The sequence below is a fragment of the Mugil cephalus genome, chromosome 17 (genome assembly GCF_022458985.1).
Source record: "Mugil cephalus isolate CIBA_MC_2020 chromosome 17, CIBA_Mcephalus_1.1, whole genome shotgun sequence".
Taxonomy (NCBI): domain Eukaryota; kingdom Metazoa; phylum Chordata; class Actinopteri; order Mugiliformes; family Mugilidae; genus Mugil; species Mugil cephalus.
Window position 1 is genome coordinate 20522598 of NC_061786.1, and position 21361 is coordinate 20543958.

General features: G+C 42.5%; 1 protein-coding gene across 19 annotated transcripts in view; it reads right to left on the minus strand.

Annotated features, from left to right (window-relative positions):
• Positions 1 to 21361, minus strand: part of mark3a (MAP/microtubule affinity-regulating kinase 3a) — a 57406-nt gene that overhangs the window by 15112 nt on the left and 20933 nt on the right. For 8 of the 19 annotated variants that reach the window (XM_047611054.1, XM_047611052.1, XM_047611053.1 and 5 more), the window contains exons 6-15: positions 17536 to 17606; positions 14940 to 14996; positions 12318 to 12554; positions 11342 to 11482; positions 8146 to 8245; positions 4419 to 4531; positions 3994 to 4141; positions 2753 to 2970; positions 1363 to 1466; positions 798 to 977 (exon numbers count right to left, since the gene is read on the minus strand). In XM_047611054.1, the coding sequence (XP_047467010.1) occupies positions 798 to 977; positions 1363 to 1466; positions 2753 to 2970; positions 3994 to 4141; positions 4419 to 4531; positions 8146 to 8245; positions 11342 to 11482; positions 12318 to 12554; positions 14940 to 14996; positions 17536 to 17606 (1369 nt within the window). The remainder of the gene's footprint in view (positions 1 to 797; positions 978 to 1362; positions 1467 to 2752; positions 2971 to 3993; positions 4142 to 4418; positions 4532 to 8145; positions 8246 to 11341; positions 11483 to 12317; positions 12555 to 14939; positions 14997 to 17535; positions 17607 to 21361) is intronic. The other 11 variants (XM_047611064.1, XM_047611062.1, XM_047611066.1 and 8 more) reach the window with 3 other exon arrangements.

Below are 21361 nucleotides of genomic sequence, written 5' to 3' on the forward strand. Positions count from 1 at the left end.
TGGTACAAAAAAACGATTTTTGTCTCAGTTTATTTCACTATTCACGACAAGGCCGACCGTCGTGATGAATGAAATTTTCAGTGACTGGAACCTTTTTGAATCCAGGTCCCAGGGTTAAAAAGACAAATGCAGAGCCTGTGTGGTTTCTTTTTTTTTTGCCCATGATACGAATTAAGGAAATATATACCGTTGCTTCGCCGTTACAATGAGCTAAAAAAGGATTACGGACTGTATGTTTGTATACAGCACGCAGGGTTTATGAGTTCTGCAGCAGAAACAGCGCCACGTCTGGGATATGTACTACAATCTTTCTACAACTAGATTTACACTGGATCGATCTTTTATGCAGAAATTCTCAAGGAAAACCGGAGGAAAAAAAAAGATTGTTTTGGTACGTGCAGACGTGGCCTCAGTCTACATGTGGATTTAAGACTGTAGGTCAGACAAAAATAAGCAAGGGCTGACGTTTGGGCTCAGACTACAGGAGAGTTCACACCTCCTGACCTCACTCTGAACAAAGGCTTGGACCGGATTTTGTAGCTCAAAGCATTACGAGCATTATTTTAAACGCTAATGAGATGAGTGTAAATTTCAGACTCTGGCACTAAAAAAACAAAAACAAAAAACATTTTTCTTGCAGGAAATGGTGTCCATGGTTTAGTCGTAGGGTTACAGAGAGTGAAGCTGGCTGGATGTGTGGGTTAGCGACGGGCCAAACCAGGGGCTGAGACATGAGAGAAGACAGGACAGGGATGGGGGGGCGGGGGGGTGGTGGTTTGGAGTCCCTGCCGTCTTACTTGGGCGAGCAGTAGTCCAGAGCGTAGTAGGAGTGGGGCAGCGTGGCCCAGCCTGCCTGGCAAGCGTACAAAGGGCCGACGGTTTGATGCCTCAGCCGCACCGAACCGGACGAGGCACCGAGCGAAGCGGCCGTAAAGGCAGAGGAGGAGGGGCTAGTGGCACAAGCCACCTCAGTCATGCTGGTCATGCCACAAAGAAAAGATAAAGCCCCCCCCCCAAAACACACAAACCACAAACACACACCGGCCCAGGATCACAAACACACAGGTAGAAATGAAAAAAAAAAAAATAAGATGATGAGTAAGAGGGAAAGTAAAAACACAAGTAAGAAAGAAGGAACAGAAAAAGAAAATCGGGGGGGAATGAAACAAAAATCTTTTCTTCAAGTTTAGACCGATGATATGTGGGTATTTATGAACTTAGCTGAACAAAAACCTTGGTTGTGTATGTTCTACTTGGATAAACACACCGGCTTCCGCAGCAGGACCCACAGTAATAATCAGATATTTGCATGTTTTTTTGTCGAGAGACCCGGTCGAACGAGAGCGAACATCCTCCTCTCACCTGTTCTCCTTCCCGTTGGGGATGACCGAGAGGCGGTCGGTGTTGTTCCGGTCGCTGCAGACGTACGTGTTCCTCCTGGTCATACCTGCCGAAGCGGTGTTATTCTGCAGAGACGACAGAGAAAGTAAATAAATATGTTTCAGTGGAAAATCCCAGGGCAAACAGGTTAAACAGCACTTTCAGACAAACGCTCGTCTTCTCCGCTTCCTTCAACACGTTCGCTCACTCGTTGAAAGGAAGCGTTTAAAGCACTTCACATATTTGGGTTCTAATGCGTCATTGTCATTCGCATCCGATTGACCTCAGATTCATTCTGCTGCAGGACGACGGGTCTAAACGTCCATGACAGAAACAGTAAAGTCCTAAAACAGCTGCTCTGATCTCAGGAGACACTGTGTTAATATGACGTTATTTATAGAGATTTCTGTTTCAAAAACAACTTTAAACTTTTTTTTAAATGCACCACATGCACTCGAAAGCGCATCTTAAATAAACAAAAATAAAATAAATAAATTAGAAATGCGTATATATACATGTAGATACAGGATATGGTGTTGGGCCGCCTGCACTCTGGGGCATTCAGGGGTTATTATTATAAAATATTAAGTTGTCATATCTAAATACTTATATTTATTCGTTTGATTTTATAGTTAATATTATTGCTCTCGCTCTTTACTTGAAACTAAAGCTGATTTAGTTTCAGAGATTCGTCTTAATTCTACAATATTTTGTGCATCTTCTTCTTCTCTGTTGTCATTCTTTTTAAATCTAAACAGCTTCTCAGAGTTGGAGCTTCTGTCGCGCTTGAGATCGGCCTCAAATGTGAACGAACTCGCCGCCTGGTCTCGTGGGATCAGTCGTGCAAAAAGTTTGAACGAGAGGTTGCAGGAAGCGTCTTTTGTGCACAACACTGCAAAAAAATAGTAGTGATGATATTTTTGCAACAAAATCCTGGGAACTCTACCGGCGAGAAGACGAGAAAATATGAGGCGGCCATATTTAATTTGACGTGCATCGACTCATGTTGTGCGTTTGTCGTCATTTAAAACGTTTATATCTGTGTCTCCATTGTCTCTACTGTATTGTTCTTTAATTAAGTCGTAGATTTCTCTGTGCACCTCAGAGTCTCTGTGACTCAGCGGATGTCGTGCGCGAGGAATCCGACTTCTTTTAACGTTTCAAGAGTTTAATAACTTTTCCGACGGCTTGTGTAACGTGTTTTTCTGCCATGGAGGAAATAAATTCCTGAGGAGGAGGAGAAGAAACTCCCTCCGGAGAAACAATGAAGGCTTTATTCTACTTATTTTTACATGCGGTGCATCTCTCTCAGCACCAGGAAACAAACGCCGATGTCTAAAAAACGCAGAGGAGAGAAGCTCCGGACACTCACAGCCGGACCGGTGGTGGCTCCTTTCCTGCGGTCGGGGATGTCGGCCTTGTTGGGGTTGTTGGCGTTGCCCATTAAAGGGCTGGAGGGCGGAGCGCCGCGGCTCCCCGGGGTGCCCGGTTTGCGGAGCTGGACTCCACCTTCCTCCTTCGCGCTGCCGTCCGTCGTCGTGGTCTGACTCCTCTTCGGATGAGCCATCCCCGGAGGAACGTTCTGACCGACTAAAAGAAAAAAAAATGAAATCACAGACGGATGAATGACTCAAAAAACACCCGTTTGTACCTCTGAAAAAGAACAAATATGTTAATTTCGACGCTTTTTTTGAAATCTAAAACGAGACGACCTACATTAGATAAAGGGATAAACCTGACAGTGAGTCAGAGAGAGTCAGAGCGAGGACACGATCATCAGCGCGTTATTTAAAGCATATTCCGCTTTCTGAGAAAGCAGATTCAGTTCACGGTTGAATAATGTCTCATCTGTGTTTCAGCGCAAACTAATGAGGCCAAATCCTGCAGCTAAAATAAACATGTGGCGACTAATTGATCCACAGGAAATGAATGAACTCGCAACGTTAAAGCAAACAGAGGTTATTGACCAAGCATCATATCCCAGCGGACGGCACGGAGCTCCGCAAATAAGCATGAGGCTAAAGTTCTCCGACCATGTGACTGGTTGGATTTATTTAAGTGCGTCGACAATAAACTACTGACAGAAACCAGCAGAGGTTCATCTGATTAACCTATAGCTCCAAGTGCATCCTATTTAATACATGAGACCTCTGCACCAACCGTATGATCAATACTTGTTGTATAAGCCCCTGGTGGATTTATCAACAGCAGGTTTATGGCAGCCATTTCCAAAATGGCCGCTTCCATAAGGTAAACTTTGCTCATTTTAGCAAAGTTACAGTAAGAATGTAATTTATGTTGTTGCTGATATTTCAATATGAATGTTTACTCAATTGAAGTAAATCATTTGAATTAAACTTAATAAATTAAAATATCCTCTTAAAATATACATTAAATTATTCCATATGAGTAGATTTGCTTTAGATATTCATGTTTTTTTAATACATCCTTATGTTGCAGAGATAATTACACAACTTAAACCAACTTAAAGAAATTCAGAGACACAAACATCATTATTTATAGATTTTTTTTTGCCAAAGCAAAATAAATAAGTCATAAAGGGAGTTTTTGATGATCCTATAAGAACTTGCTAGGCTTTTACGTTTCCCTCACCTTGTTCGCTGTAGCGTCTCTGTTTGTGGTTGGACGAGACGCTCCTCTGGACCTTGAGGTGTGAGGGCGACTGGCCGTTGAGTTCGCTGTTGGGCCTGGGTTTGGCCAGAGAGAGGTTGCTGCTGGAGGCCGACTCGCTGGGCTCCAGCTGAGTGAGGGACAGGGGACGATATTTAGCTACAACACGCATTCGGCCGGTTTATAAATACATGACTCAAATTTAGGGCATAATGTGGTCACTGATGTTTGATCGAAAAGGACTTCAAAGGTGGTTTTATAACTTTGCAGTATTTGTGGCTGGTCCTAATGAGCCTCAAGGATCAGCGCAGTAAATTAATCTATAGCTTTTCAACAGTGAATTTAGATCCTAGAGCAACACACTGGCTTCCAACCCAGCACCAGCTGATCTTTAGTGACGTCTGTACCTCGGAGGCCTTCCTGCCCAGCAGCAGGTATGTGGCTGTGATCTCGTCGTACTTCATCTTGGCCAGAGAGTCCTGGATGTCGTCCAGGTTGTAGCCCATCCCCACCATCACATCTGCACACACACAAACAGACACACAAAATAATAAACATTAATTGCAATGACTTTCAAGCAAGAGATAAAAACGAGGGAAACGAGGGGACTGATACTCGGTACAATAATGGCACCGGTGCTAATGCTAATGCTAATGGTAGTAACCAGACCGAAAGTCAAAGCCAAACGTTTGACAAATGTTTGGCTGTACTTCCCCTCAAATGATGAAGACTGGGCAACGTGCAACAACACCTGGAATTTGATCAAATATCTGTCGACGAATAGCATTTTTTTTAAAGTTCAGAAACCCCACACCACTGTTTTTATGTGATAATGATGTTGTTGTGAATTTCATTTTATATTGGTTCATTTATTTTTCAGTCTTAGTTGTATTTATATTATTTAAATTAATATTCTGTTCAACTTACACGTCACAAAATGCCTTAAAAATAAAAAGGGACCGTTTTTGGACAAAGTTCGTACATTTTCCATTCTTTAAGCACCGATAACCGGATAAAACCTTGACAACACCCGTCCCTAATAAAGACTCAAAATCCTTTGTACATAACTCCAGGAAGAGTCTTTGATTTGGGACAGTAAAGAACTTAAATACTGTTAAAGTGTTTGTTTTAATCGGTATTACGAGACCAGTGTGAATTTACACAACAGAATCAACACAAATGCAACAATATTCAAGGGTTTTCACGAGATTTTAAAACTTTTAAACTGAGGCTCCTAATAATTTTTTTTGTCGTCTTTGATGTTTTGCACCAGGAAATGTTGAGCATTTTTTGATATTTGGCTGTTGGCTAACGTGAAAAGAAACATCAAACAGTACGTAGCAGATGCACAATTTTGCAAATAAAACTCGTCCCAAACTACGTGACTCTGCAAGAGTGATGATGAGGGAAATCACCCGAGTCTGTAGCGCAAAGACGTCACTATTTCTGGCTACAATTACACCTGAAAGACAAAACAACAACCAAGAGAAAAAGTGGTTGAAGAGTACGAGGATGAAAATGTGCTGTAGCATGATGCTGCCACCACCATGCTGCACAGTGGAGAAAAGTTTATTTAAAAGAGTAAAAGTCACTGGAGTTCAATTTAATCCATGAATAAAAAATGGAAGGAACATGTCACATGTCTGAATCCACCAGAGGAAACCAAGACAAGGACTATGAAGGAGGTAAAAGCTTCAGAAGCTCCGCATACGATGACGGCGGCACAGGTTCTTCACCAGGCCCAGATTTATGGGAAAGAGGCAAAAAAAGGAAACATAACTATGGTGAATACAAGAACACCTCCCTCTCACACATGAAGACTCTTCTATCTGTCGGGGAGCAGATTTACAGATTCAGAGTCTCTGAGCAGAGGTGTTAAAATGAGTCACGAGCTTCATAGTGACCCGCGATGTGCTCCGAGTTCCTGCCAATGATCGGAGCCGGCTGTCGTTTGATTTACAAAACGATGTCCTCATCTCCTCACGAACACTTCTTAGTTTTGGTTTGGTTTAAAAAGCCAAAAATCTACTTTTCGAGCTGTGCGGGCAGGTTTGTTAACACGAAAGAAGAATGTGCGAATACGACACTCTGGTTTTAGACCCTGTACACCAACTCTCTTGTTTTTTTTTTTTTAAAGATTTTACAGACTCTTCTCTTCTCGCTACAAATAAATCATCAGTTTATGGTGATTCATCTTGCTCAAAGATGATTCATTCTTTTGAGCAAAAAAATTCAGAAACGCTGCATAAAATCCTGTGAAGTTAAAAAACGTTTCATCCTGTCCGGCGGAATTTTTCCTCCTTCTCGCGGCCGATCTTCTGATCATCGTCACACAGCTAAAAGCTGCTCTAATGCCATTATTTTCGGTGGTTTAACCGCTTTCTTCTGCCAGTTTCTACCGACTGAGGGCGTCTAATTTGGTCGAATTAAATCTTTCCATGCCAACGTGGAAAAAATACTTGTGGCAGACGTGACAAATCAAAGCATAAACTAATAAAAAAAAAAAAAAAAACACGTTCTCGGTCGGGCTTCGAGAGAAAAAGGAGGCGAGAAACGCCATCGCTCCTCTCTGGGAGATCCATCTTTCTCACTTACACCCTCAACACTTCATTCCCTGATTCTTTCACTGCGTCACAAGAGGCATCAGTGCATCCATTTATTTATTTTGTTTTAAGTCCTGCGCTCAAAGGCTGCACAGGTTCGGGCTGACTGGTCGTGTCCTCAGTCTGACTCACCGTCAGATTTATTCCTTTATCAAATTTAGGTCGTCTTTGTTCTTTTTCAGAGCTGTTTTTGAGTCATTCATCTGTCCGTGAAAATAAAACAAGAAAGAGACTCGACTTTTGAGGTTTCCTTGAAGATGTTTAATCCAAGTAGCTTTTAAGAAACTGAGGGGGAGTTAGGGTTGAATTAGGACCCACCTGAAACTAACAGGATGGTGGTACAACTGGTTATTGGCCAGAGACTCTAGATAATATGTTCCATACTAAACTCGGCCTAGTGCTATTTATAAATATACATTATTATTATCATTTTGCATTCAATATTAAGTTACTCAAATAATACACAGGTTCATTATTATTCATATTCACGTGCAACAGTAAGGTCGCAAGTGGTGTAAACATAAAACACACCTGCTATAACTGCTATAATTGACAGATAAAGAAAATAAAAATTGGAAGTTTCAAGTTTTACCTTAAAAACAAAGCTAGCGAGCTACATTGTTAGCTTCTCTTCTGCTAGTATTGTAGCATCTGGGATTTCACCTGGGGACTGAGTAGGATCTCAGCCAATGGCGGGGAACCTGACAGAGTTAGCGTGTGATATGCAGCCTTGTGATTGGCCCAGCAGTGATGGGGGCGTGGCCTATTGTGTACAGGAGGCTTTGATTGACAGGTCTCGGCTGTGTTGAGTGAAGTGTTGACTGATAGATAATGTGTTCTGCCTCCCAATTTAAATTTGTGGGGGTAAATTAAAATAAATAAATAAATGTATATATATATATAAAAAATGTCTAATCAACCAAAGGTTTTGTGCCTCCGTGGACCCCCTACACCCTAGATTAAGAACCTCTACAAGTCCGGTTTGTTTTTTCTGAACCAACCATCGACCTGGTTGACTGAGAAACTTCACAAGGCTCATGACGAATGGTCGAAACTTTTTCAAGGCTATCACTTAAAACGTTTCCATCCATCCGGGGGGGGGGGGGAAACGTTCATGTAAATCTCTGCGTGCATTATTTGGAAAAACGGGGATTTCTCTTTCTCCCCCCCTTTTCTTTTTCTTGTTCTTTTCCTGGGTGACCGGCAGTTCACACCGACACATGTGCATGGGCAGCCAACCCCAGCTGCTGTTACGTAACCCCCCCCCCCCCCCCCCCCTCCGCCATTTGCAGCCCTCGTCTCTTCGCGTGCAGCAGCAACTCGGCCCCTGTTTATTTATTCATCGGCACGTTTCATCTTTTTCTTCTAAAGCTCCTCGGCGGTGGAATAATGAGACCGCCCTCTGCTCTGAGGAGGCGTAAACCCCCGCTAACATGGGGGGGATGTTAACATCCAGGTTTTACACTAATGAATGAAAGGAACACGGTCTGCACTCATAGCATCGAATCAATCTGAAGAATATTTATCTTACCTATTCTCTTCTGATCCGTGATGTCCAGCTCGGGTTCAGTGTAAGGCTTGAGTTCGTCCTCATCAAATCCTGCGTTGATCCATCGATCCTTCATGATTTGCTGCGAAAAAAACAGAGACAATTAAAAGTCAGGATTTTCTCAAGCTCAAACTTTTTTTTTTTTTTTTTTTATTCACATCTGGAGGTGGTCTGGGTCACATGTGCCCACATCGGTCCTTATTCCTTTGGCAGCGTGAATGCAACAACGCATCCTGAGTCACATTTTAAGACGTCCTACTCAACAGGGTTCCTCACTCATTTAGAAAAAAACATGCAAACCACTGTTATAAATGAGCAACAGAAAAGAACAAAGCACCATAAGTTAAGTCTGTTCTTTTGTAAATGGAGCCTTTGTAGCTGTAAACTAACTATAATTTAAATAAATCCAAGTAGGTAATTAACTAATTAAAGTATTTATTATGATTATGGTTAATTATTGACGTGATCATGCAGGAGTTAAGTTACTATTTCCATCATCGCTTCGTCTTTGTTTATTTAGCATTTAAGCGTTCTTGGTTCTGAAACAACAGCAGTAGTGACCCATTTTAAAACACTGGGCACTAAAATATGGACACATGTGACGGATTTCTCAACACAAAGGAGCATTTTCTAGATTATATTCTTGTCCTAAGAGCCAAACTACGTTGACCATAACTCATTTATAAAAGCAAAAGGTGAATATTTTTACTTCCTTCCCTCACGGGCCTCATGTGGCTCACTTTACAATGCTGCCCTTTCCCAGTAACATCCATATTGAGCCGCGCCGCATCTCATTCGCGTGCACCTTGATTTCTAATTTGCGGCCGATCGATCGGCTCCATGGGTTTTTAATAAAAAGCCCGAGCCAAACTAATTATCACTGATGATCGCGCTCAGATGCAACCGCGACGAACCAGGTCAAACCAACCCCGGGCAGATGTGACCCCGAGAGTCGAGTCCAGTTTTAGTTTTAGTTTTAGCGCAGCCACGGCTCCACAGAACTCAACAGGAAGCAGGAAGCGAGACTCCACGGCTCCCGTGTGAAAAAGCAAATGAAAGGAGGCGTCTACGTGATATTCTGTTGATGTAGGGCAGCTGGAAGGTGATTATTAACACTTTGATCGATCTGTGGAACAATCCCCTCGGCACTTTTCGGCCTCCTACATCAAACATCTTTCAGCCCCGGCGGATGTTCTCACTGGAGGAAGATTATTTAAAGTATATATTTAAACGTTTAACTGGAAGCACTGAGGACATTTTGACACTAACCTTTGATAAAAGGCATAAAACTCTAAACAAAGTGGAGCTTCACAGAACAAATGTTCCTTCAGTCGGTCATATTTCCTCTTCTATTTAGATTTTCGAGGAACTTGTAACAGGAAATGATTATTATAATGGATTTAGTCTTTTCTTGACCGTTGCCACTAATATATTTCAGCGTTCGTGCATTTACTCTTAAGCTGCAGTTATTGATTAGTTTCCAGATTTGATACGAGCCACTGATTCTTCTTAAGGTCTAAATGTACCTTAAATAAACCTTAGATAAAAAAACACAGTAAGAATAAGGACAATGTTGCACAGAGGAGTTTTTCAGTGCGAAGGCTAATACGTCCACACACAGAGTCACTGAGACATTTATATAGAGACTCGACAGATATTCTGCTCTTGCACAAACCGCGGGACATTGTTCAGATTACGACGCCAGATCAAAGAGCCACTGAGAGAACCACTTGATGTGAGAAATGAATGTGAAGATGAGAAAATCAACAGTTTTCTGTGCGCAGCAGCAGGCTAGCTAACGTTAGCCTTTAGAGCTAAAGGTTTACAGCTGTTCTGGCTCCTTGTAGTTGTGGTTATTGGTCAGTGGTTATTATTTTTTTATAGTATTTGTGTAGAACCTGTATTAAATCTCAGTACAGAGCGAGATCTGGACCAGATTCCTCCTCCGATCCAAACAAACCCTCATATCAACTATGTGCTATTTGTACATGTAGACGCATATTTACAGCTATATTTATGTGGATATATATACATTTATATATATATATATATTACACCTTTTATGAACTCATATTGTCAAATACTGACTTACTCCTTTCCTGTCTTGGTCACTAATGAATGGATCTCCTTGTATTTGTTTGTTCCAAGTCCATTTTTTTATTCCTCTCAGTGTATTTTCCACATTTTCATCCATGTATTGTTTTTTTCTCATGTTTTTATTAGCATCAACCTGCCTTAGGGACAAGGCCTCAGCTACATCTGGCACTATTTATAATGTTCATTACTATATCTGTCCCTAATTTAAATAAGGAAATAAACTACTTAAAGTTAATATAGTAGTCGTAGCTGCTTCTTTATTATTGGGTAAGTTTTGCACTTTTTTTTTTTTTGCCATTTGCACTAAACTGCATTTAATTGTGTGTCTATCTGTGCGATACATACGATGACAATACAGTTTAATCTAATCTAAATAAAAACTTAACAACTTGCCTGGAAAAAAACACAGTTTTAACACTCAGTTTTAAATATATAACATCTCCTGCATCCTCTCATGCTGAGTCGGTCTAAGATTTGTCCACATGTGAGAGAGACTCCAAAGTACGACTGAAGATCTAACCATGACAACCCCCCACCCGTCTGTCTGAAAGACGACTGGTTTTAAAAAGATGACAAAGACGAGCCATAAAAAAAAAAAAGCAAAAACGTGATTCGAATGTGATGTGAAACTGGAGGTAAAACACTGTGGAAATCTGTCTCTTCCGCCGCTTAATAACTCGACTAATAACTCGACTCAGACGAGTTCCTCTGAAGACTGCGAGGTATCATCAACACACACACACACAAAAAAACATAAAATAAAACGGCTATGCATTATTCATGGTTACAACATCAGACAGAAGAAGAAGAAGAAGGAGCAGCAGGAGGAGGAGGAGGAGGAGGAGAGTGGGGCCGGGCGCACACAGAAAACAGGACACCGTGGGCGTCAGAGGAGATGATGCAGTGGCGAGATGCAGGGGGGGAGGAGGAGGAGGAGGAGAAGGAGGATGTTTGCCGGAGAGGTGGAGGATAGATGGAGTTCTCCGGGTGGTGCAGACGTGCTTTTTTTTTTTGGTAGGGAGGGAGGGCGGGTTTGAGGAGATTGAGGAAAAGTGTGTTAAAAACTGAGAGGTATATTTACATTTTCTGCGTCCTCCCTCACCTCGAGAGTACCCCGCTTGGCCGGGTTGAGCACCAGGAAGCGTTTGAGGAGGTTCTCGCAGTCTGTGGACATGTAGAAAGGGATGCGGTACTTCCCTCTGAGCACGCGCTCCCGCAGCTCCTGCACAGAAAAACAGCGGCGACAAGGAAGTCAGAAAACAAAAACACTGATCAGCTACGAGCAAAATGAGAAGTTTTAATGAGAAAACACTATAAAAGATATCAGCTGCACAAAAATCCTCGGTATCCCCTGCAAAACTTGCAGCGGTCTCGCGAGACATTGGTTCAGCGTGACTGATCTCGTGAGACGGGTTCATCCGCGTGCGAGGGAGGTTTTTAAAACACGACGGGAAAACGTCGTCGAGGCTGAAAGATGATGATTGGATTTTAAAAAGTATGACGACAGAGAAACGGAGGAGAGCGAGATGAGAAGATGAAAGCTGAGCCACGTGAGAGACGAGAAACTAGAAGGGAATTTATTGTGAAAATACTAAAAAAAAAAATCCCTGAAACAACAGAAATGACACGTTTTTGTTAGAAAACGTCACATGTAGCTATGATACAGGGTATTTACCACCTAAATACAAACTCTACTTAATGTTACAGCAGACGAGCTGAAAAAAAAAAATTGCCAGACTTCTATGCTGCATATCGATGCTCTAATGAACAGAGCAACCAGATTTCCCTGCATTTAATAGACCTAATAATAAACTTTTTCTCTGGCTACTTTTCTCACGTTTTGAACGTTTCCCAAACACAGTATTTTAAGGAGAACTGAAGGTTTTGTGGCAACTGAAATTCCTCAAAATAATATAACTTTAATGCGTAGACACGTCATTCCTCTACAAATGTAATGCACTCAGGAGGGAGCAGCACTGTACCAAGATGGCCGCCCTGCAGGCGCATCACTCCAATGAGTAGCAGTCGGTTGAAATGAACAGGAAGCGGTTTCCTACCTTCAGGTTCTGTCCGTCGAAGGGCAGCGAGCCGCTGACCAGCGTGTACAGTATCACCCCCAGACTCCAGACGTCCACCTCCGGCCCGTCGTACTTCTTCCCCTGGAAAAGCTCCGGCGCCGCGTAGGGCGGCGAGCCGCAGAACGTGTCCAGCTTGTTGCCCATAGTGAACTCGTTGCTGAAGCCGAAATCTGCGATCTTGATGTTCATGTCGGCGTCCAGGAGCAGGTTCTCCGCCTTCAGACAGACACAGGCAGCAGCTTTTAACATATTACCTTTAATATTTTACTGTTGTTTTGGGGGTATTTTTAGTACTGGGGGAAAGAAACGGGAAGTAATGAGTTGTAGCTAAAGCAGGAATTGAACAAGATACTAATTTTATTGTAAAATACAAACACAAAAGTGATATTTCAGTTCATATTTCTTTTGTTTTAGTTAAAAACATTGTTGTTTCCAATTCGCTCAATGAGTTCCACTGAATATAAAAAAATATATATATATATATTAACGCCTCCTTTGTGAATGAAAGTGAAAGTGAAGATCTTCTACTCGAACAGCTGCTCACACGTCGCTTTAGGCCAAAGACTAATTAGGAAGCTGAGACGGAGCGTGCAGCATTTAGACCGACATCCTGACAGGATTTCAGCCGCACGGAGGAGGTGAAGGACGACCGCCGGGAACATGGCCGACCGCCGGGAACATGGCCGACCGCCGGGAACATGGCCGACCGCCGGGAACATGGCCGACCGCCGAGAGCTCAGCGAGGGAGAAAGAGATCATCGTAACCATCGATCCCTGATCATTTTTAGTGTGGATAAAGGCAGCCCTACATGGTTTTCAGGTATAGAAACAGCTGTTTTATTATCTAACGTGACTTATATAACATGAAAAATAAATGAACACGAGTGATAAATAAATAGGGATGATGAAACAATGTTAGATTTTCCTCATCAACAGAGGTGCAGCTTTAAAACCGTGGCGTTCTGTGAACTTCATACCGCGTTGGGTCGACAGGTGTTTCCACATGTTGCTTGTATTTGTTGCACAGTGGAAGTGGAGGCATAAATGTGTGTCAACTTACTGGATTTGCAACAAAAAAACTCCAAAAGACAAGTTTAAAGGCGAGTTTAACGTAACAAGCTAAAACAAGGACAAATGGACGAGTTGGGTTTGTTTCTTTTGAGTCTTTACTTTTAAGAGACCGGCGGGTGTTGTCAACCAGAAGGTCACATGACTAGAGTTTGCTAACGAGCAGATACAAGAGGAATCGGTTTAGTTTTCGATCCCAATGAATGAATTTAACCTTTAACCTCGGATACAAGTTCACTTTCCCTTTGTTCAACCTGAGAACCACCACAGGCGTTTTGACACGGCTACGATTCATCGTCACTGAGACGTGTAAAAATAAAAACGTTGCGAGACTTTGGGGATTGATGGGAAGCACAAAGCGAAAATGTTGCGCGGTCGTTTAGAGGCTTTGGTTTTCACGTGTAGCCTCTGCGTGCACAGAGCGTCTCTCTCATGGATCATTGATGAACCTCCACGGAGGAAAAAACATTTTAGCGCAGATACACGAGCTTCTCTTCACCCAGAGACTCCCACCGACGCCGAGATAAAAATACAGACGCATCAATATTTATACCCGTAGAAGTGAAAAGGAGGAGGAGGAGGAGGTTTGCGTTTACACTGAAGGAAAACATGTGAAGAGACACTCCCTCCTCCTCCCTCCATCCATCCATCCAGCCGGGGATGGAGGGAGGGAGGAGATTCTCCAGCCTCGTCAGCAGCCGTTTGGCGACGTCAGCGCTACGTGTTTTTTTTTTACGACTCCCATGTTCCCTCTGTGACCTTCTCTGTCCAACACGAGTCTGAAGCAATCAGCTTTAAAAGGTTGAGACATTTTACTAATTTAAGCTCCCGACAGTGAGAAACACAAACTTCGTCGCGTTAACGCCTTAAAACCGAAGCTTCAGCTGCAGGAAATAAATACGTCCTGATCGCATCGGTCTAAAAGTGGACAAAGTTATCTCTTATTTTATTTAACAATTAATCAATCAAATGTCAAAACCTCCTCCTTATAAGAGACGCCCATGAAGGAGTGTTGTGTTGTCAGTGACGGTGCAAAGATATTTATTTTAAAATTGAAGAAAACGAAACTTATCTTTAGTGTCGAGTTATATTTTTATATATTTTTATATTTTTTTTTAAATGGTCCTTGTTGTTCAGTAAGTTAAAAAAATATATATTCTAATAAATCATGAAAAGCCTATTAAACAGACACTTGCATTGTTTTTATTACAATAAAGAAAGCAATGCCAGTTCATTAGGTACCTAGTAAATTTCGATGTTTTCATTCTGTAGTTCGGATCAAATCTTCCACCTCAGCTTTTTCCTTTGTGTTAATATTGTTTGAGAAACCACATGTGAGAGGAGAGTGGGGGGCTGCATGTTTTAGGTACAAAACAAATAACATAATTGTTGGGACTGTTGTTTTCTTCTTGGCATTTTTTTTTATTTATTTTTTTCCAGGCATTTCCCAGAAACCCGTGTGTTTTCTATGAAGTCTGCGTCAGAGCGTGAAAAGCTGCCTCGGCCACTTCTGAGATCATTTTCTGAACTCACCTTGAGGTCTCTGTGAACAATGTGCTTCTGGTGGCAGTACTGCACCGCCGACACGATCTGCAGGAGGAAGAGACGAGCAGAGTTTTTTTTAAGTTAAACGTCTGGCATGTTCTCAGATGATGATAAAGGATGTGGTTGATGAGGAGATGTGGTCGACACTAACGAGAGAGATTAAACGTAGAGGAGGTGGGAGTGGAGACATCACAGAGCTGAGAAATTAGGTGCTGTCTGTGCATCTGTCTCACAGGCCACGAATCATCTGAGCAGAAATCGATTTGCTTTCCAGACCAGTGAAATAATTTAGGGATTATGTGTTTAATTTTTGATGATTTCCACGTCTGCCGTGTTGCTGCAAAATGCTGCTGCATCCAACCATTCAGAACAAAACAAAAACTCAACAATGAGATGATTCAGCTCGAAATTTGGTTTGCACAATCGGGGCATTTTGTGCCTTCAAAAGTACCAGAGCTGCACACAGACACCGACACTCCTTTTATCAGAATCACCAAAAGGTAAAACAGACAGTTCACAAAGCAGGAAGTAAAAGTGTGATGTCAAACTTTTTATATAGGTCAAACAGGAACACAGACACAAAGCATTCTGTGTTCATTCATGCAGGTAGGAAGCTATGAAGACCTGCTGTTAGCTAGGACGCTAGGAAGCTATGAAGAGCTATTATTAGCAGTGAGGCTAGGAAGCTACAAAGAGCTACTGTTAGCTGGGAGGCTATGAAGCTATGAAGAGCTGCTGTTAACTGGGAGGCTAGGAAGCTACAAAGAGCTACTGTTAGCTGGGAGGCTAGGACACTATTTAGAGCTACTGTTAGCTGAGAGGCTAGGAAGCTAAAAGGGCTGCTGTTAGCCGGGACGCTAGGAAGCGACAAAGAGCTACTGTTAACTGTGAGGCTATGAAGTGCTACCGTTAGGGAGGAGGCTAGGAAGCTATGAAGTGCTACTGTTAGCTGGGAGGTTTGGAAACAATGAAGAGCTACTGTTAGCTGGGAGCCTAGGAGGAGCTACTATTAGCTGGGATGGTAGGAGGCTATTTAGGACTACTGTTAGCTGAGACGCTAGGAAGCTACAAAGAGCTACTGTTAGCTGGGAGGTTAGGAAGCTACGAAGAGCTACTGTTAGCTGGGAGGCTAGGAAGCAACAAAGAGCTTGTGTTAGCTGGGAGGCTAGGAAGCTATGAAGAGCTACTGTTAGGCAGGAGGATAGAAAGCCTTGAAGAGCTACTGTTAGCTGGGAGGCTAGGAAGCTATGAAGAGCTGCTGTTAGCTGGGAGGCTAGGAAGCTATGAAGAGCTGCTGTTAGCTGGGAGACTATGAAGCTATGAAGTGCTACTGTTAGCTGTGACGCTAGGAAGCAACAAAGAGCTACTGATAGCTGGGAGGCTAGGAAGTTATGAAGAGCTTCTGTTAGCTGGGAGGCTAGGAAGTTATGAAGAGCTTCTGTTAGCTGGGAGGCTAGGAAGCTATAAAAGGCTGCTGTTAGCTGGGAGGCTAGGAAGCAACAGAGAGCTACTGTTAGCTGGGAGGCTAGGAAGCAACAAAGAGCTACTGGTAGCTAGGTGGCTAGGACACTATTTAGAGTTGCTCTTAGCTGAGAGGCTAAGAAGCTAAAATGGCTGCTGTTAGCTGAGATGGTAGGAAGCTATGAAGAGCTACACTTAGCTGGGAGGCTTGGAAACTATGAAGAGCTACACTTAGCTGGGTGGCTAGGAGGAGCTACTATTAGCTGGGAGGCTAGGAAGCTATTTAGAACTACTGTTAGCTGGGAGGCTAGGAAGCTACAAAGAGCTACTGTTAGCTGGGAGGCTTCATTCCAGATCAGTGTGTTGAATATATTTGTGAATTTCAATTTTCAGTAAAGAAAAAGATGAAAAGCAAGAAGAGTCTTTGGTTTGTCTTTCTCTTTTCTTTCTGGACAAAGTCCAAAAAAAACAAAAAAAAAAACGGGGCTTTCGGAGTTAACACAGGAACGAGGTGGCTCCAGAAAACCTCTGTTCTTTAATTCAGGAACGGGCTGGTCTGGCTCCGTAATCCCCTCTGGAATATTTTTATCCTTGACACCGTCTCAGGGAAACTTTGTTTCAAACATTCAGCACTTGTTTAGATGTTGTTTAGATGCAGCCTTCACAGCGGCAGATATGATTTGTTACGTGATTTTAGTTCCTTTAATTCTAGCTCATACACAAGCCAGTAAAACAAAAAACAGAAGAAGAAGAAGAAGAAGAAGAAGAAGAAGTCGTTTTCTTCAAGTTTCTTTGGCAGCTTTGGCACCAGGCAATAAAGAGGAATAAGACGTTATGACGCTACAAGGACGTGGTTTTTGGTTTTTAGGGAAGGTTTAAAAATAAATGACTACAAAAGATCGGGATTGGCTAAAAACTCGATACTGATCCCATAATATCAAAAAAAAAAAAAAGGCCTAATCTGGAGCTCTGAGGTTTGTGGAGAGATATTTGTGGCGGTTTGGACGTTTCTCATCGGTCTTTACAGAGGACGAAGGACGGCGTCCCGTCTGCTGCTGCAGAGGAGCCGGGAGCAGAGGTGTGAAACCAGAACACTGCAGGGTTGAGAAAGAAAGCTGGGTACCTGTCTAAATTTAGCTCTGGCCTCTTTTTCCTTCATTCTTCCATGTGCAACCAGGTAGTCGAACACCTCTCCTGCAGAGAAAAAAAAAAAAAAGAGAGAAGGAAAGAATAAGAGAAGTTGGAGAGTAAAAAGGACGAGACAGATGCAAAAGGAAGGAAACAAAAAAAGTGAATCACAAGAGGGTAAAAATAACTTTTCTACGCAGCTGGCCTGCCTCATCTACCATGTGCATGGTTCGAGGGCCTTTCTTGACCATATTGAGATTGAGACGAGCGCCGCCGCCGCTTCCTCTCTCCCGGAGGCATAAAACCTGCCACTGAGCCTCTTCCCTCGGCCCACACTTCTTCTTCTTCTTCTTCTGCACACTTCCGGCCAAAACGTGACTACGCTCGCTCGTGTGCTTAGCTGCATGTGTGTGTGTGTGTGCCCTCACTCAGGTGGAAACAGGAAGTAGAGACAATAACAAGCAACAACACCTCCCCCCGTTTCTCACGAGTCCTCAAAAAAACTCCACCGCTCTCTTTCTCTTTTTCTGGGCTGACCTGCGGAGGCGGTCAGAGAGTTTCTTCTATGCTTCTGAGCTCTAGAAAAGCAACAATTCGACCGTGCTCTCTGACTCAGCCGCTGCAGACGGAGCGAGCGAGCGAGCCGACGCTTTAGCATGCGAGAGCTAAAGGGCAACGCTTGCGAGCTGTGCGGGAGGAAAAAGTGGAAACTACAAGTTCCCTTTTAGAAACAACGGGAACATAACAAAAAAACGAAAAAAAAAAAAAAAGGAATTATAAAGGCCTGAGGTTGAAAAGGCAACATTAGCTCTGATCCAGGTCTCAACACTGCGAAAAATAAATAAAACACAAGAAGCCAGAGGTAATTAAACACGTCCACATACACAAAGCAATTCTCGTGTTGTCCAACGTCTTTTGTAGCCGACTGGTCGCCAGTGGACGCTGGTTGCCTAGGTAACCCTCTTGGGCTATGCTAACATTTGGTAATTAGCACTAAAAACCTAAGTCCTGCTGAGGCTGCTGCCTTTGAATGTAGCTGGATGAATGTCTGATTAATTTTATGGCAAATAAACCAAGTATCAAAGAAATATATTTTGTTCAGAGACAAGAATTTTGTGCTTATTTTGAGAATTTTTGTCAACGTCTCCTAAAACAAGATGAATTGATTGAATATAGGAATATTTATTGATGAAATCATGACACAAACATGTGAAACTTAAAACAACAGAGCTGCATCTACTGCTACTGTGCTGCAGTCAGACCTTCCTAACTTTTTGTTTTGACCTCTCTCTTGGAGTAAAGGATGTCTTTTTTTATTTATTTTATTTTTATGGGCCAGAGTTTTCTATGTTCTGGAGCTACATGTTCCTGGAGATTATCTGTGACGTCTGGATCTCGGGGGGAGACGGGGGAATTTGTTGGAGCTGCAGACGGAGCTGAGAGGTCACCTTCAGATTCCGAGCACCGACTTCTGAGAAATTCAAAGCCTCGACGGAGACAAATATTAGATTTATATTATAAGGATTTAATTCAACGCTCCGTCTCTAACGTGATTTGCTCCATGACAAGCAGGTCCTCAACGATGCGTCGGCAGGAGTTTGACCTCTGCGTGTAATCGATGCTGAGATGTGGCTTCTAGGGCATCTGCATATGTGACGTAACTGGAGCAAAGCAGCTCGTTTTTTTTGGGGGTTTTTTTGGAGGGAGGGGGGTTCAAAGCTAGAAATATGAGCAGGAGAATGAAGTTATATGGAAACTTACATAATTATGAAATATAACAAATACGAAAAAAAACATTCTTTGCAGATGATCTTCCTAGAAATTGGGAAATAAAAACTTTACCAAGAAGCATTAATCTTCTGAAAGTCTATTGAAGTTTCCAGCTCTTCTGCACAAAACAATATTCTTGCACTTCCTTTCAGGTACAAGTACAGACTCCAGACTATTTGCTGCTCCCAGGATGTATAAATTATTAACATGCACATTTATCATTTTGTGTTAATAAATTATATCTGGGACTTTCACAGCCGCCCGGTCTGATCTGTAGAGTCTCTACCTGGTCTCGTGTGCAGCAGCAGCAGCAGCAGCTGTTTTTGCAGCTATTTTATTCGCTCTCGTGCTCTTGTCCAGGTTTAGTATCAATTCTAAGCTCACTCAGCTGCCTCGTTTACATGCGTTTGTGCATTTTGTGGATTAATTCAGCCGTTTATATCGTGTAAAACTGTAATTACTTGATGTCAAAATGATTAGAAAATGTGGGTTAATTACGAGCCTGTGGAATATTTAATGTAACGTTGCAGCAAACGTCTTCCGAGTTAAGAGGAGAGAGGAGATAACCTCTGAATTGTAGGTATCATTAGTGGTAGCTAAAGCTCAGGGCAACATAACTGGTGCATGCATGTACAAGTTTGAGGATATGTATGTAGTCTGATCAAGTTTGCAGAATCAACCACAGACTTTGCTTATATCTATGAATGTACATTTACTAGGCGGAGGTTCTTAATACCTGACTATATCCCTAAGAAAAGTAACTTATACTTCATAAGAAACACAAAGGGAAGTCCTCCCACTGCAGCACACGTAACACACACTAAGCATTGTGGGAGATGCAGGAAAATGACAACGAGAGGCGCACTATCAGCACTATGACCATCTCTACCCAGGACAGATTAGCGCTCACGCTGCTAATATTAGCACCCGTAGGTTCACAGAGCGGCCGCTAGCGTTTCCACTTTTCCCCACTTTTCATTTTCTGACCAATCACAGAAATGTTGCCGGGACACCACACACACGAAGAAAGCTTTGTCCGGTTCACGTGTCGAGAACGAGCTGCAAGAACTGCCAAACAAGGACCTCGTTTTGTTCTCGCAGCCGGAGAACCGAGAACAGATTTCTGGCTCCTCACGATGTATTGGTGGTTCTGGGAATGACGTCTCACCTGAGTTATCAGCGTTACACTTATAGAAGTCGGAAAAACTAGATGACTGAGTCCATGAAAGCTCTTGCCTTGATAAGTTTTTTAAAAATTCTTGATAGTAAGTAATATTATTACTATAAAGTTAAACTAAATTCAGGCTATTTAAGTTCCACTGATTGTAAATGTAACCGATAACTAAACCAACTCATGAGTTTTTTACTAGAATCATTTACAGCGATGAAAACAAGACCACACGAGGCAGAAATTTAAATAAATATAGCCATTGTTAGCGCGACATGAGCTTATAGTTCCCATATAACACATTAAAAACTTAAATTACACAGAAACAGCATTTTAACGTATATATGTGGAAAAATACTGTCTGTACGATCAATTTAATGCACCAACAACTAATCAGAAGAGCTAATAAACAGAATATTACAGGAGCTTCTAATTACTGTTTACAACACGGGGCGGCCATCTTGGAAACTCTACAAGGGGGCAGTGAGGATTCTACGACTTTCTGAGCATGAAAATCCGACTTCAGGGGGCATTCTAGTAAACTCCGACTTCTGAGAACAAATGGCACCATATGCAACAGCTTTTATTCCTGGAGCCGGGGGTATGCTAGCCAACGTTAGCCTAGAGGGCTAAACAACCCACTCGTTTCGCTGTAATTAGACACGTCCCAGTCCAGTGATGTATTCGCCACCCATGGTGCCCTGCAACCCCTCAAAACGTTGACTTTACTCAGGGAAACCTCACAAAGTCTGATTTCTGAGTCGGTTCTCAGGGAAAAGAGGAAATTAAACTTAATCTTCCCCCTTTGTGGATAAATAAAGCTGTATCTTATTTGACAGATTTGAGACCAGAAGACAAATAACAAGGCTAGAAAATCTGGACA